This window comes from Grammomys surdaster, unplaced genomic scaffold (assembly GCF_004785775.1).
Source record: "Grammomys surdaster isolate TR1022 unplaced genomic scaffold, NIH_TR_1.0 235, whole genome shotgun sequence".
Lineage (NCBI taxonomy): Eukaryota > Metazoa > Chordata > Mammalia > Rodentia > Muridae > Grammomys > Grammomys surdaster.
In genome coordinates, this window is record NW_021604680.1 from 2,367,655 (window position 1) to 2,383,251 (window position 15,597).

The following is a 15,597-nucleotide window of genomic DNA, read 5'->3' on the forward strand; positions in this document are numbered from 1 at the left end:
GGACACTCAACAGGATGTGAGTGTCCATTCCTTCCTCTCCTTGTGCTCTGCCTAGATAGCCACAGAGACATGTTAGAGCCCTGTGTGTAATGAACACCGTGACCAAAAACAACTTGAGGAAAGGTTTTACTTATTGGCTTGTACTTCTACATCACAGTTCATCGCTGAGGGAAGTTGGGGTAGGAACTAAAGTATTAACCATGAAAGAATGCTGTTTCTTATACAGTCTGCTCAGGGATTGTACTGCCCACATTGGCTTGGACTTTCCTCCATCACAAAAATGCCCCACAGGTGTACCTATATGCCAACCTGATGGAGGCAGTTCCCTATTGGAGGATCCCAGGTGTCAACCAATATTAGCTGTCTTTTTTTGTTTGTTTGTTTGGTTTTTTTCAAGACAGGATTCCTCTGTGTAGCCCTGGCTGTCCTGGAACTCACTCTGTAGACCAGGCTAGCCTTGAACTCTCGAACTCAGAAATCCTCCTGCCTCTGCCTCCCAAGTGCTGGGATTAAAGGCGTGCACCACCACCGCCTGGCTAAGATTAGCTGTCAAACGCTGCACAGATGAACCAAACCTCTGCCAGGATCATCCTACTGGTGCAACGGAGGTAGGGTGGGGCTTGGCCTGCTTATCCAGTGCCAGTAGAGTCCTGAGGCCTACTGGGTTTAGCCTCAACTTGCTGGGGGTTTCAGAGAAGTCAGCTCCAGAAGGTAGCTAGGGAGGGCTGCAGTTCTTGATAGGAGACACAGTCATAGCCCTCTTACGAGAAGGCATGGGATGCTGGTCCTCTGCCGGGCAGGAGTCTAGCATAGATCTGGAGCCTGGACAAGAATGCTCAGTAGCATGTGTTTCCCCTCCCCCTGCAACCTGCTCTGCCACCTCTGCATGGACCATGAGCACCTAAAGGGCAGTGCCTCTTACTTGAGGACTGCTTGTCTTCTGTTCTGGGGTCACCTTGTTCATGATACCTTTGCTCCAGCACCAAGACAAGGCACAACTTAAGTTGTTTGCCCATGTGCCAGCCTGTAGTAGCTGCATCAAGGCAGAATCAGGACTGTGGATCAGGAAAGCTGTTGGCATTTCCTTTAATGACAATGCCTGAATCCAGATGTTAAATCCACAATAGGTTTTTTTCATTAGCTGTCCTCTTGTGCCTGCTTATGGCCAGAGGTTTAGTGACTGAGATCTATAAATACACCAAGATATTGCTAGGTTGTTTTGTTTGTTTTGAAGGAAGATCTTGATATATATCCCAGGCTGGCCTTGAGCTCATGGTAATCCTGCTTCAGCCTCCCAAATGCTAAGATTACAAGTGTATATTACTATACCTGGTTTTTCCATGTTTTTAAAACTCTTCTCTAGAAATCCCATGTTGCACCTCCAAGAGACAGGCTATGGCGTGTTAGAGGGAATTTGATCATGTCTATACACACCTACATCTTCTGATGGATACTGAAGAGCCTGAGCTTCATCTTGTGCTCCAGGTTCAAGTCAGGCTGGGCCAGGAATGGTCATGAATAGATTGGTATATTGGACTTCTGTGCCAATCCCAAAGGACACAGATGCCCCTGGCTGTGTTGGGGAGTTGGGGGGGGGGCGGCATGAGAGATGGGCTACTGTTTGAGGACTGAAGTCACCAGGACAGAGAAAGAGAACGGAGGGGCCAGGAGAGGGCCAAGCCCGTGAAAGAGGGCTGAATGTAGACACAGTTGAAAGCACTGCCTTCCCTCCTGGCCTTGGGGCTGATAAGGTCTCTTGGTTTCCTGCCTTGGAAGAGGGGCCTGAGCAGATAGCAGGCTGCTGGGCAGGGCCTCATTGGCAACCACAGGCCTGGACTACCATGTTGCGCTCCCTGCGCAGGATGACATTACTGTTCTTATCATAGTACAGCATAGAAATGGCACTCAGCTCAGTGGGCACACAGCACACCTTGGGGACGATATCCGGCTTCATCAGATGTACCTAGTAGGGAGGGATGCAGGTAGCACATGAGCGGATGGTCCCAGTTCCCGCCCGTTACCCTTCCAGTGCCTTTGACTACCTGTAGCTAGGGCAGCTCAGGCCCTGCACACTTGCCTTGCCCACTGCCCTCAAGACACAGCCCAGGCACCTGGCTTGGAGGTGCTCATACACAAGCCCCTCAGCACTAAGACTTTGGTCCATGGTCACATCTACTTTGGAAACTCAGATAAGCTTGCTGGTCCCAGCACTGGGTACAATGGGGCATTCTCTGGGACCCCACTGCCCCATACTGCTCTGTGTTTTACTACATCCCCACCAGGTTGGTGTCATCTGTGGAAGGGACAGTCTCTTTTACAGACTGAACTAGAAATGTTCATGGAACAAAGGGATAAATTCAAGAATATCCCCCCAACCTTGATGTGGCTCAACTTCTAAGGCAAGGCTGTCTAATGGTGTCACAGAGCTTGAAATGGGTGCCAATCCTTCTGCCCATCTTTAAAGCATTCACTTCCTGTCATGAGGATGAGCATCTCTCAGGACAAGCGGTTCCAGGCACCCAGCAAACACCCTTTGTGAGAGGACACCTTCATACTGGCTCAAAGCAGCTCTTGTCCTGATGCTCACTCTAGCTAGAGCAGTGGTTTGCAACCTTCCTAACAGGGTGACCCTTTAATACAGCTCCTAATGTCGTGGTAATCTCACCAGCCTTGTTAGGAACCGTAATGTAAATGCCTGATATATATGATATCTAATATGTGACCGGACCTCCAAAGAAGTCGTGACCCACAGGTAGAGAACTACTGCTCTGTAGCGTCATTTGACAAAACTGCCTATTAGGTAAAACAAGGTCAAGGGTCATGGGGTGCTAGGATTCCAGATAGAATGTTCTAGAAGGAAGTCTCAACACCAGATTCTACAAGTACAAACATGGGCCAAAGGCAGTTATAGATGTCCTCCTGCTAGCAACTTCTTCCATCACAGAGTATCTCTAGACTGCCCTTAGCACTACAACCTGGGACTGCAGGCAGCCAAGGAAGAAGTGGGGAACAGTTCCCCAATGAGCTGAGGGTTCATGAGTCATCTAGCCAGGCATAATGGGTGAGCACATGTGAACATCAGGCCAGATCTACCAGGATACCCAGGACACATGTCGGGTCCTGCAGGCCCCCAGTGGACACTCATCTGTTGTGTGCTCAGATGTCTGTCCAGAGACACCCATGTGAGCAGCACCATTTACTAAGGGGCAGAAACCAAACGTCATGGCTGAGTCTGCAGAGAAAGTTCCCCTTCGCCATCATCCTCTCCACCCTCATGCCTGTCCAGTCCCTCGGGTCCCAAGAAAGGCACTGTGATACTGACCAGGGCCTGCATAGTGGCATGGTTGGTGGTGTTCGTGCAGTAGTTCAGTGGGTAGATGCACTCCCCGGCACAGTAATAGGCTGAGTAGCCCTGGGGGGCAATGACAGAGTCCTGTGGGTGGGAAAGGGTGAGTCACCTCAATGTCCTTCCATAGACCGTCAGCATAGCACCTATAATGGAATGACCTGAGGCTGTGTACTCTCACCCCCTCAGTGACCCTCACCTCAGCTCTGCCCTTCACTCCTCACCCCCTCTCCTGTCTCCTCCACAGCTGCCCCTATGCCTTCTGCAGCAGCTGGAGCAGGAAGAGACCAGAGGCCCTGCCCACCCAGCCTCAGTTTCCCTGTTGGAGTGCTGACGGCTTACTGGGCTGAGCACGAAGACTGCCTTCATTTTCATGGCTTTTATACACTTTAAAGGCACAGTAGCTCCACCCCCACCCTGGAGACACCAGGGTCTGCAGGTGGCAGGCAGAGGAAAGATAGAAATTACCAGCCAGCCGAGGTCACGAAAGTTGACGTAGAGCTCATGCCTGCGGCAAAACTCTCTGCTGTGGGAACCGTGGCCGTCATCTGCAGGGACAAGAAGGCACAGTCTATTCAGGGGTCCTGCCCTACAGAGTGGCCATGAGTACTCCCCGTGGTGATGTGACAGGCACATTTACAACGAAGGACAATACGAAACATAAACCACTGGAGTCACAAGGTCCACTTCTGGATCCCTGCTCACGCTGTGACCCAGCTCAACAGTCCTTTTGTGGCTCTGTCAGCACAGGCCATGGCTGGGTTCAGCAAGATCTCTCACCTTGCTGCCTGGGAGGCCTCCAGACACTCCAGTGAATGCCTCAACAGGACCCTAGGGCACACACAGCTCCTGCTTTCCTCTGCAGACTGTTGTCTGTAGCCCACCCTCCAGGCATACTCTTGAGGGGCAAGAGGCTCCAGTCAGACCTAGCTGAGGGACTGGAAGGGACTCCACTCTAAAGGAGGCCTCAGATCCCAGCCTTGCTCTCACCAAAGATTCCTAGCTGTTTGTTGGAGTGTGGCAACCGGTTGATTTGATTTAGCTGCTTCTTCTTCAGTAGTCTTGCTGTTCGAGGGGCCCGCACAGGACTCCGGCTGGCTCTGAAGAAACCGACCATGAAAGGCTGTCTGGAGCGTGGTGCTTGTTGTCCAAGCAGGCCAGCCAGGCCAGGATCCATGCTGTGCCCTGGGAGACAGAGGCAGAAGGAGAGAGAGACTGGCTTGTGGGCGGTGGCATGGCACTTATGAACCTGTGTCCTCATCTGGAGACCAACCCAAGCACTCTGGCCAGCAGGTCTGAGGTAGCAGGAACAGGGACCTCAGTAGCCACAGGAATCCCTGCTAGTGATAACTTGACATAGACTTGGGAAACGTTTGACAGATATGAAGGGGTTTGCCCATAATTTCCTCAGTACATCCTCATGGTACCCCAAGTCCTAGCCTACTCAGAGATTATCAGAGCCTACTGCCAGCGGTGCTCAAGTTTGGGGGGCTCTCTTGGTCCGATGACCCAACACCCTGGTCCTATCAGCCTGCACTTTCTGGAAAGTAGGATGTGTGGTTCATGACGCACCAGCTCAGGGCAGCCTCTGCAAAGACAAACCAGGGGCTCATTTTCCTAGCAAGGTAAGCTTGCTCATCCATGGGTAGGGCAGTCACTGCCTCTCTGATTCCTACAACCAAGGCCCCAGGCAGAACACAGACAGAAGTCAGAGCAGTCACAAAGTCGAGGGTTCAGTTCACATCCTGTGCATTCCAGTGCCAAGTCTGTGCTCACTAGGCCAGCCAAGGGCTTCAAAAATGGCGAGGGCTTCAGGGAGACAGACCAGAGGAAGACCCTGTCCATAGGAAGAGAGGAACCTATCCAGGGGGATTTCATCCCAGATCCACTAAGGACAGCAGATGCCTCCACAGTCAACACACGAGAACAACCTACACCACTAGCTCTGGCTTTGCTAGTGGACCCTGCCTGTGTTCCCTGTCCTTTCTAAAATGCAGAAGCACTCTATTATGCTGGCGTGGTGGCCCAGCCTACAAACACTCAGAAGGTAAAGGCAGGAAAATGGGGGGCAGGAGAGGGTTCAGTCATCTGTTACACACTGAGCCAGAGGCCAGCATAGCCTACATGAAATCCTGCTTTAAAAAAAAAAAAAAAAAAAAAAAACACCACACAGATCTGGTTGCTAGTAGGTTGTCTCCACTCCAAAGAATGGCCCCACATCTACGTGTAGATGGGCCGCAGAGACTGGACTTGGGTAATAACCAATAAGAAGAAAGGGAAGCAGACAGGAAAGCATTAGAGGAAGGAGAAATAGGTGGTAGTGGATGGATATGATCAAAACCCATTGTATACATGTATGACATTTTCAAATCATAAACACAAAGCATCGTTTAAAAACCAACCAGTCAAACGGTATAATAACCACAGATTCTGTCTCCTGAATGCCCACGCGCATGCAGCAGCTCGCTTTGGGGGGGTTTCACCTCCCATCTGCAGTCAAGTTCCCTTCTGATGTCATAATAGGACTCAGAACCATTTCCCTTTTGCCTGTGTGAAATTCCACACACCAAAGCCCAGCTATGCTCACACTACATATCAATAACACAGCACCGTTGTTCAGCTGACTTGTTACAAGCACCAGTGCACTCATACACACATATGTGTACACATATAAACTCTCAGACACTGAGGTGGCTCAGAGGAAGAGTTCTTGTTCCAGGCCCTGGGTTCCACCACCAGTACTGGATGAAGTGTGTTCCCACCAGCATTGGATCAAGTGTGTTCCCACCAGCACTGGATCAAGTATGTTCCCACCAGCACTGGATGAAGTGTGTTCCCACCAGCACTGGATCAAGTGTACAAGAACTCAAAGGATTGAGCCCACAGCTCAGAAGCAGAGCACCTGCCTGGTAAGCACGAAGCCTTAGGTCCAGTCCCCAACACAAAACTACAATGACACAAACCACACTCACATGTGCGTGCACACTCGTCTGTTTGCAGGACTTGCACTTTACCAGGCTCTTCCTTAGACACGGAGGTCAAGGTCACCATCTGCCTATTGAGGACAGTCCACTCAAAGGTGAGCCCTTCACGCAGCTGGACTCCACACCAGGAGTTCACTGGCCACTTAAAGACTCCTCAATTCAACCTTTGACCTATGACTTCACCTGCCACCAACAAATGTGGTGGCTGTGAGACGACCCCAGGAATGCGACTGAGAACTGTGGGCTGAGGGGTGGGGAGCTGCAGGTGTCCCCCAGAAAGAGACAGCTGTGAGCAGGAAGGGCGTTCAAAGCCACAGTATCAGACCCTACACATGACACAAGGGGCAGGCTTGGACCCAGTGCAGGCCTTGTGCCCGGCTACTTACTGTGTGAAGTCCCAGACCCCTGGCTGCTAGGGGACACAGAGGCCATCAGTGCTCCTGGCTCAGCCACGTTTGTTTTTCTGCTATGTAACTGACCTTCCAGACTCTCTGGGCACACAGAGCAGCTTCAGAGTGCCCCTGGCTGAACTCCTCAAAGCCAGAGTGGGGAGTTGCTGTGCAGGGCCTGGGGACATTTGGAGGCTCTCAAGGTAAGGTGAGCTGCACTGAGAGCCCATGGGTGCAGCTAAGCCAACGTTCCCATTTTACAGGGTCACAAGTTAAGACCCATTGAACATCAACTATCCAGTGCCTAGAGCAAGCAGCTGCAGACAGCGACTCCTACCCTGCCCAGCACAAGGCAGAGGCCTGAGTTGGGGTGGGACAGAAGCTTACAGGGATGGAAGCTGCTCTTTCTGGAGTTCTGTTGCTGAGAGGCCGGAGTGCACCCACCCTATCAGCTTTGCTCCTTGTCCACATCATTAGATGGGATTCTAACTAGTAGTGGGGACCAGGCTCCCCAGCTTTGGAGAGAAATGCATGAGGGGGTGGGGAATGCTTTCTCAGGGTGTGAGCACGTGTGCATGCACGCGCGCGCGTGCGCACACACACACACACACACACACACACACACACACACTTCTAGCTTTAGTTTCCAGCTCACAGATTGAAAATGACAGATCCCAGAACTGCACATTGGGGTCAGGAAGTCAGGCCAGCGGGACTTCCAGAACAGAGTGTCAGTGTGGTACAGGCAACAGTGCAGACTGCGCTTTACTAGGTAAGACTCCATCCACGCCACTGAGTAGATTTTAGACTCCACCTGTGCTCAGGCCCAGCTTCCTCCTACACACACTAGGACTGTTAGTGCATAGTGACTCTTCCAGGTGGAGTACCAGCACCAAGCATCTTCCCGAAGTCTGATCCCACCGAAAACACCTGCCTTCCTTCTAGGGACACACAAGCAGCTCCATGTTGGGTGCAGGCAGGATTCAGGGAACCAAAATTAAGAACAGAAACAAGGGCTCAAGGAGACAATCCAGAGGGACAAAATGGAGTCTTCCTCCTCCTGGTCAGGGATCCGCAGTTCTGCATTTCCAGGCAGCAGTAAAGTGGCACCACCTGCACTCTGGGTAGGATGTCTTCCTGCCCCACGGTTTTCTCCATGTTTCATGACTCAGTTATGACGGGCAGCACTGGAGACCTCCTGGGGAACCGTCTGGAGCCTTGTATGTGAGTGTCACAGAAAGTGGGAGAGGGGGACCAGTGTTCTCAATGGTTTGATCAGAAGCTGTAGTTAGGGACAGGACACACAGGCTCAGGTTAGGGTTTTTAATTAAAATCGCATGGCTCTTGATAGACACCACCTAGCAGCAGGAAGATGGAGGAGCCAGTGTGGCACAGGGCTCAGGTGCTGCTAAGGATGTCCAGTTGGCACTAACTTGCAAATCAGCCCTGGAGGGCTCCTCAAGCGTCAGTTTTAATCTGCTGCATGGGCTTGAGGTTGGGGGACACGTTAAATGAACAGGCTGTGGTGGCCTTGATGTCATCTAGAGATGAGCCCTCCCACAGCTCCACCAGGGTCAGCCCCTTACTCTGGTCCACTTCAAACACTGCCTTCTCGGTAATGATGAGGTCCACGCAGTGCTTGCCGGTCAGCGGCATGGTGCATTTTTCCAAGATTTTGGGCTGCTTTGTCTTGGTGCAGTGTTCCATGGTGACCACCACTTTGGTCTTGTCACCAGACACCAAGTCCATGGCTCCGCCCATGCCCTTGACCTTCTTGCCTGGCACCATCCAGTTGGCCAGGTCGCCGTATCTGGAAACTTGCATGGCACCGAGCATGGTCAGTTGGAGGTGTCCGCCGCGGATCATGGCAAAAGAGTCATCGCTGGCGAAGAAACAGCCCCCGGGAATCACCGTCACCGTCTGCTTGCCTGCGTTGATGATGTCGGCATCTACCTCATTTTTCAAAGGGAACGGGCCCAAGCCCAGGATCCCGTTTTCACTGTGCAGGTAGACCGTCATCTTGGGGCTGATGTAGTTGCTTGCCAAGAGAGGGATCCCGATGCCCAGATTGGCATACATGCCGTCCCGAAACTCGAGAGCCGCGCGCTTGATGATGCGATTCCTAACAGGGTCATGGTCTTTGCTCCCGGGCGCGGGCTTGCCGTCACGTGTGGTCAGGCGCTCGATGCGCTTCTCGAACTTTGGCCCCTTGATCACGCGGTTTACGTAGATGTTGGGCATGTGGATGTCCTCCGGGGCGAAAGAACCCACGTCCACGATCTCCTCCACCTCCACCACCGAGATGTCCGCGGCCTTGCACATGGGCTCATTGAAATTGCGCGCGCTGCCCCTGAAGATCACGTTGCCCGAGCGGTCGGCCTTCCAGCCCTTGATCAGGGCGAAGTCAGCGCGGATAGCGTGCTCCAGCAGGTAGTGGCGGCCCTTGAACTCGCGTACTTCCCGCGGCACACTTAGGGTAACCAGGTGGCCTTCGGGCGAGTACCGGATCGGGGCGCCCCCTTCCTGCACCAGCGTGCCGTAGCCCGTGGGCGTGTAGAAGGCGGGCACGCCCGCACCACCAGCGCGGATGCGCTCGGCCAGTCATCTCCAGTTCCAGCTCGCCCGCCAGGTATTGCTTCTCGCAGAGCGCGTTCTCCCCCAGGTAGGAGCACACCACGCGCCTGACCTGCTTGGAGGCCAGCAAGATGCCCAGGCCGAAGTCGTCCACGCCCACGTTACTGCTGACGATCTTCAGGTCCTTCACGCCTTTGGTCTTCAGCGCACCGATCAGGTTCTCCGGGATGCCGCAGAGCCCGAAGCCCCCGAGCATGACGGTTGACCCATCCTTGACGCCCTCCACCGCCTTCACCGGGTCGGTGTAGAATTGGACACTCCCGCTGCGGCCGGTAAAATAGCGGCCGATAAGGCGGTGGGGCAGCGCGGGCCGTGGGCGATGGGCAGAGACCCCGCGTGGGAGGGCCCAGGCCAGAAGCCTCAGCGCCGCCATCGTCCACGGGCCACGGGGCTCCCAGCTCCCGGGCAGAGAGGGAAAGGCCAGGTGCACCTCGAGAGAGCGGCGCACACTACCTCTGCGCTGCGTCACAGAGCAGGGAGGAGGACATTGCCAGGGATGGCCATGGGTCTCACTCAGCAGAGGACATCCTTGGCCATCCCTGCTGCCTGGCCTGTCTCTCCAAACCCCTGTTTAATGCTGCTGACAACTGGCAGTGAGGGCGGGGCTCCACTGTACCCTAGAGAGCACGCCTGCCCGGAGGGGGAGCAGAAGTGGGGGTGGGGCAGAGCCAGGTTAGGATCCCCTTCCTTGAGGGAGGGGCTGAAGTTAGCTGGTCTGTTAAAGCCACAGTCCCATCTGTCACACCCTGCTGTTAAACTCCTCCAAACTCTTCAAGCACCTTGCCCCTTTTTTCTAACTCAGAGTGACCCCTGCCTGCCACCTGTCTGTTCTCCTTCCAAGTTATCCTCCAGCCTTTTGCTGGACTCGAGAGAGACCAGGTTCCTGCCCTGTTTGTCGTTTCGGTCCTTCCTGCCCCACATAAAAGGAATGTTCCAGATCCCCTGTGAGTGAAGTATAAACCTCTGTGTCCGAGGAAGCAGGCTTTGATGCTGAGTTACAACTCTGCAGAGCTGCGATAGCTCAGGCTCTGAGCTCAGAAAACCTGGGGTGCAGATCCCCCACCCCTCCTTCCTAGTACAGAACCTGTCAGAGTGGAGGCCTGCTGCCCAGAGAGAAGGACCTTTCCCCAGGAGAGGATTCCTGCTCTCAGGAGGTCAGTTGCTATGTGTGAGGGACCAGAAGCATTCCTGGCCGGGCCTCCCCATGTCCAGGACCTCACCAGTCTGCCCAAGTCCTCAACAAAGGCTAAACATCTTCCTCCCAACACTCAACACGGTGAGAGGGCTCTGTGTACTAGCCTGGTGGCTTCTGCTGGAACCACCTCCCAAGACCCCCAGGACAGCTCCCTGCTAAGTCCTGGTGCCTCACCATCCTCAGTTTCCACATAGAGGCGGAGTCCCAGGTCCTTGTTCTGGGTCAGCAGCCATTGGTCACTGGCTGCTGTGATGTCCAGCACCAGCCAGCCCTCGTCCGCAGATCGGAGCGTCTGAAGATCCAAAAAGAACAAGTCAGACTCCCTGTGGACATGAAAGAACAATTAACCAAGGGCTGAGGGAGGTTGTCACAGCTGCTTGTACCTTGTGTCTGCCTGGGGACCACTCTCAGAACCTCTTTCCTGCGGGCTGGCCTCATTTTGGTACAACATTTCCCTGATAGTCAACTCTTGACATTTTAGAGTCCACGTGCTGATGAGGACACTGGCTCAGTGGCTCAGTGCTGTGGCTTAGTGAGAGCCCCACAGCCAGAGTGACAGGGCAGGAGTGCCAGGCCAAGCCCCTTTCTCATGTCTGAGACCCCACTCCCAGGAGGTTTCCCTTTCCTTTCTTGAAAATGCATCCTCTGGACAGGACCCCTGCCAGAGACTAGACCATGAGGCTCTGAGGTGAGGTGGACACCTGGGCAGAGGGACATACCTGTTGGCGTGCTCCTGGACCACTTCGAACATGCTGATATGGAGGGTTGTGTTGAGTGGGTGGATGCTGGGCTCTTTGTATATCCGGAACTCAGCAGCTGTGACAGCCTCCCCAGCAGGGATCTGGGTTAGGTCAAAGTGGAATTCCTTCCAGTGTGGCTCCTGGTAGCCCAGGGAACGGTCACGCTCCACTGGAAGACAAAGTGGGAGTGGGGTCATCACCAGGAGCCAGGATGGCTTGTGCTCAGAGTAGGACCCCAAGCAGCCTGGGTGGGCCCAGTGCCTGCTCTACACACAGGCTTGTGGTCTGCCCTGGATGCCCACCGGGTCCCAGAAGGTGGGGTAGTGGGGAACTGAGGAGGTGCTCACTCAGCACACCCCTGGACCCACAGAAAAGTCGCAGTGCCTGGCCTCAGAGCTCCCAGTCCGGCAGCAAGATGGACATTGGTCCAAGGTAGGGAAAGCCCTGTGGACAGGACATAATTGGCTGGATTTCATGGACAGAGGACGCCCAGAGCCCTTGTCTGACAGCGGAGCTGGGCTGCTAGGGCTGTGTTGAGTTTCCCCTCAGTGTTCTGGGAGAGGCTGTGCAGAGTGCAGGCCACATCACGGGGTCAGTAGCAGAAGGGCCTTAGGGAAGGGACGAACACAGTGCCAGCAACCAGAGGACCAAAGACCCATATTTCCTCTAGGGTACAGAAGGAAAGTGGAAGAACAGACATAGAAAGATATAAATATTAAAGTAAGATGACCAGCCTGGGACAGGCCATCACATCCTGGAGACATCTGCCCCACATGGCAGGCAGCATGGTGTCTGAGCAGTTAGCAAAAGTGCCCTAAGCACAGGACAGAGGCTCTGCGTGGGTGGGGGAGTGCTACCTACCCACAGACCCACAGCAGTGAGCTAAGCGGTCCATGGCTGCAGTGAGCTTGAGGCCAGGGCTAGGGAAAGCCACATAGTCTGAGGGCCCAACTAGGAGACCGCTAGTTGAGGAAGGATGGAGGTGACAGCTGAGGTGTGACCCAGCTGTCAGGGCAGAGGCTAGAGCTGAAGAACAAATCCCGCTTTTATGCAACTGCACAGACATGCCCCAGGAGGACTATTTAGGGAAGGGGTTGAAGGGAGTTGGGGTTGAAAAAAAGTTTCTCTGTGTAGCCCTGATGTCCTAGAACTCACTCTGTAGAGCAAACTGGCCACAAACTCACAGAGATCCACCTGCCTCTGCCTCCCAAGTGCTGGGATTAAAACTGTGTGACTCTCCACCACCCAGACTCTCCTTTCGCTTTCAAATGCTGAACTATCTGTGTTTCCAGAAAGCAGGGGTTAAAGCAGCTGCGCCTTCCCCAAACCTAACCGAGACTTAAATGACCTGTTTCCAAGTCTTGAACAATTTCCTCTGTAGGTACTAGGCTTGCTGATCACAAGCCAGGCTCTAGAAAGCACTAGGTTAACCTGCCCAAGCAAACCTGGGGACAGCTTTCTGTCTTTCTGTGAGGATTTTAAGGCAGTAATGGCTGGCACACAGCAGGGGTAGGGAGGGCCAGGTAACAGATTTGCTTCTGTAGGGGCAAGTGGAGGCTCTGCCCCCTAGCCAGGATGGAAAGGATAAAGTCCCCCAGCACTTCCAGATGTCTTTGAAGTTCTACAATCAAAGCACGGATTTTGGAATCTTTCTCTAATAGATGTAGTTCTCTGTTCATTGTCATATGTGGCAGAGATACCAAAACAAACCCAAAAAACAAATCAAACAAAACAAAAAACAAAAAGGAAGTGCAAGGATGCTCCTTAAGTAGTCCTGCCTGTCTGTGCAGTTGGATAAAAGCGGGGTTTGTCCTTGCTCAGCAGCACAGCTAAGCTCAGCACTAAGGAGCTTTAAAAAACAAGAGAAGAGCCTTGGCGGGGCAGTGCAAGCCTTTAAGACCAGCACTCAGGCAGAGACAGACAGAGCTCTGAGTTCGAGCCAGCCTGGTCTACACAGGTACACAGGCTGGAGCTACACAGTGAGACCCTGTCTCAAAAAGAAAAAATAGAACGTGATGATTGGAAAAAAGAAAAATCTTAGTAAATGTGTGAGGTGTACGGTTTGATCGTGCCATCACTGCCTCCACACCCCTCCCCCAACTAGGCAATGTCATTTCTTTGTAGGTAGTATCAAGGAGCCATAGGTTGCAGAATGATGGAGACGGGTTGAATGCTTCCCAGAGGGTGCTTTTGGGTCAGCCTTTGAGAAAGTCACAAGTAAGAGCAGACAGGTAACTGTCAACAGATGAGGTGTAAGATACAGAAATGCTGTGCAGAGTCATTTTGCAAAATCGTGTGAATTGACTATTCTATGCAAGTATCCCAGACATGCTGGGCAAAACCGTGAAAGATGTTAAAAGCAATGTCCTGGCCACAGAGAAAGCTATACTTGGCTTTACCAGGTATCTGTGCTGGTTAGTTTATGTCAGTTTGACAAAAGCTAGAGTTATCTGAGAAGAGGAAACCACAATTGAGACAATGTCTCTATAAGACTGGCCTGTAGGCAAGCCTGTGTGGTATTGTCTTATGATTGATATGCGAGGACCCAGCTCGCTGTGTATGGTGGCAGGTCCCCTAGGGAAGTAGTCCTGACTGTATAAGTAGGCTAAACAAGCCGTGGTGAGCAAGCCAGTATGCTATGTTTCTCTTGTTTCTACTTCAGTTCCTGGCACCAGGTTCCTGCCCTGCTTGATTTCCTGCTCTAACTTCTGTAAGTGGTGGAATGTGACCAGGCTCTGGGTCTGTCCCCCTCCCTTGTGTCAGTGGGTTCCGAGCCTGACTGAGGTGCCCTCTAGATGGTAGCTCTTTCGGGTAGTGCTGAACATGTCCGGTGGGTGGATGGCCTGCAGCAACTTGTTCATTAAGCTGCTGTGTTCCGTGGACAGAGGGTGAGCTTCTGCTCTTCCCAGGACACTGGTTCAGTGTCCATCACTCACAGCTCCCAGGGCTGGGGTGCTGCTGCTGGTCTGTGCGACCACATCACAGTGAGTCCCCACTAGATACTGTGATGTCTGTGCTTGCTGTGAGATTTGCTTCCTTTCCTGATGGGGCCCTTGAGGGTGCGGACAGGCTCCTTGGGCCCTGAGGGCTTAACTGCCTTGTGCTGCTGTGGGGCTCTGGGGTTTTTGACCTGTACATTCTGCACCTGAAGGAACTTCTCCCACCAGGAGCCTCCATGGTGTGGTGTGGCCCAGCCTCACTCCTGAGGTATTTTCAGCTGAGTCTCCCTCCACATTGATTTCCTTCAAAGGCTGTTTCCATAAACGGCTCTGCACAGATAATTACCGGTCCAGTCCTCAGCTGGCTCCAGACCCCAAATTAAAAGGGAACACCCGCACAGGCGACCACATCAAGCCTGCTGAGGTACAAAACAATTCCCGGGGGATGTGACCAAGGACCAATCCCTCCAGAAGAAACTCAAGAATGTGGTACATGATGACCTTGCCAGAGGGGAGAGGAAGCAGCTTTTGTAAGGTGGTGGCCTGAGTGTTTCTCTACTCCATGACTCATCCCTAGAGGAATCCCCAGCGGTAGGAAAGGGTGGCACAGTTTGGGTAAGAACTGAGGTCTTCAGGGTTAGGGTTTAGAGACAGGAGACTGAGGCCCAGAAAAGATTTTTGCCAAGGTCACACACACACACACACACACACACACACACACACACACACACACGCTCAAGGTCCATTAGCATAGACTTTCAGACTCACAGCCATGGACATGAGTGGACCTGGAGTTCAATAGTGGCATATTGGGGTGGACGTGACCTCAACATGTCCTGTCCACAAGGAAGCCACCTTCCTCCTGCTGGGTCTGATGGAACTCGGGCTGTCAGGAGGTACTCAGAGAAGTGCTGGTACCACAGAGATGGGGAAGGCCAGCATCCATTCCACCTGATGCAGCTCTCTGTGCTCCCCGACTCTTTCCTTTCTGCCAGTCTGCCCTGAGCACCACTAGAGATGTGCTGTAGCATGTGGTGGGATGAGGGCTGTAGAGAATCTAATCTGGCCTGTTTCAATATTGTTCCTCTGGAACTAGGAACGATGTGGCCCCAGATCTGACAGGCAGAAAAGCCACACCTCCTAAGACATATAGCACCATTCAAACTGAGGAAGGCTGGGGAAGGTTGTGATCTACCAAGACTTTCCAAAAATGGAGGTGGTCTTGAGTTCAATGGTAGAAGTACTTGCCGAGGAAAATCAAGGCCCCAAGAGAGACTAGGTGGTTTGAGCTGCCTCTTTCTCTCTTTCTCTCTCCCTCTCTCTCCCTCCCCCCTCTTTCCTTCTTCCTTCCTTTCCTCCTCCTCCTCCTC

General features: G+C 53.1%; 2 protein-coding genes across 2 annotated transcripts in view; both read right to left on the minus strand.

Annotated features, from left to right (window-relative positions):
* Positions 1 to 1,813: 1,813 nt before the first annotated feature.
* LOC114626431 (bone morphogenetic protein 8B) overlaps positions 1,814 to 15,597 on the minus strand; it is an 18,769-nt gene continuing 4,985 nt past the window's right edge. The window contains exons 2-7 of the mRNA XM_028773830.1: positions 11,268 to 11,457; positions 10,723 to 10,871; positions 4,337 to 4,531; positions 3,815 to 3,894; positions 3,323 to 3,433; positions 1,814 to 1,963 (exon numbers count right to left, since the gene is read on the minus strand). Of these exons, the coding sequence (XP_028629663.1) occupies positions 1,814 to 1,963; positions 3,323 to 3,433; positions 3,815 to 3,894; positions 4,337 to 4,531; positions 10,723 to 10,871; positions 11,268 to 11,457 (875 nt within the window). The remainder of the gene's footprint in view (positions 1,964 to 3,322; positions 3,434 to 3,814; positions 3,895 to 4,336; positions 4,532 to 10,722; positions 10,872 to 11,267; positions 11,458 to 15,597) is intronic.
* On the minus strand, positions 8,178 to 9,726 carry Oxct2 (3-oxoacid CoA-transferase 2). The gene is given in 2 exon segments (XM_028773854.1): positions 8,178 to 9,318; positions 9,320 to 9,726. Coding segments are annotated over 2 exon segments (1,548 nt in total).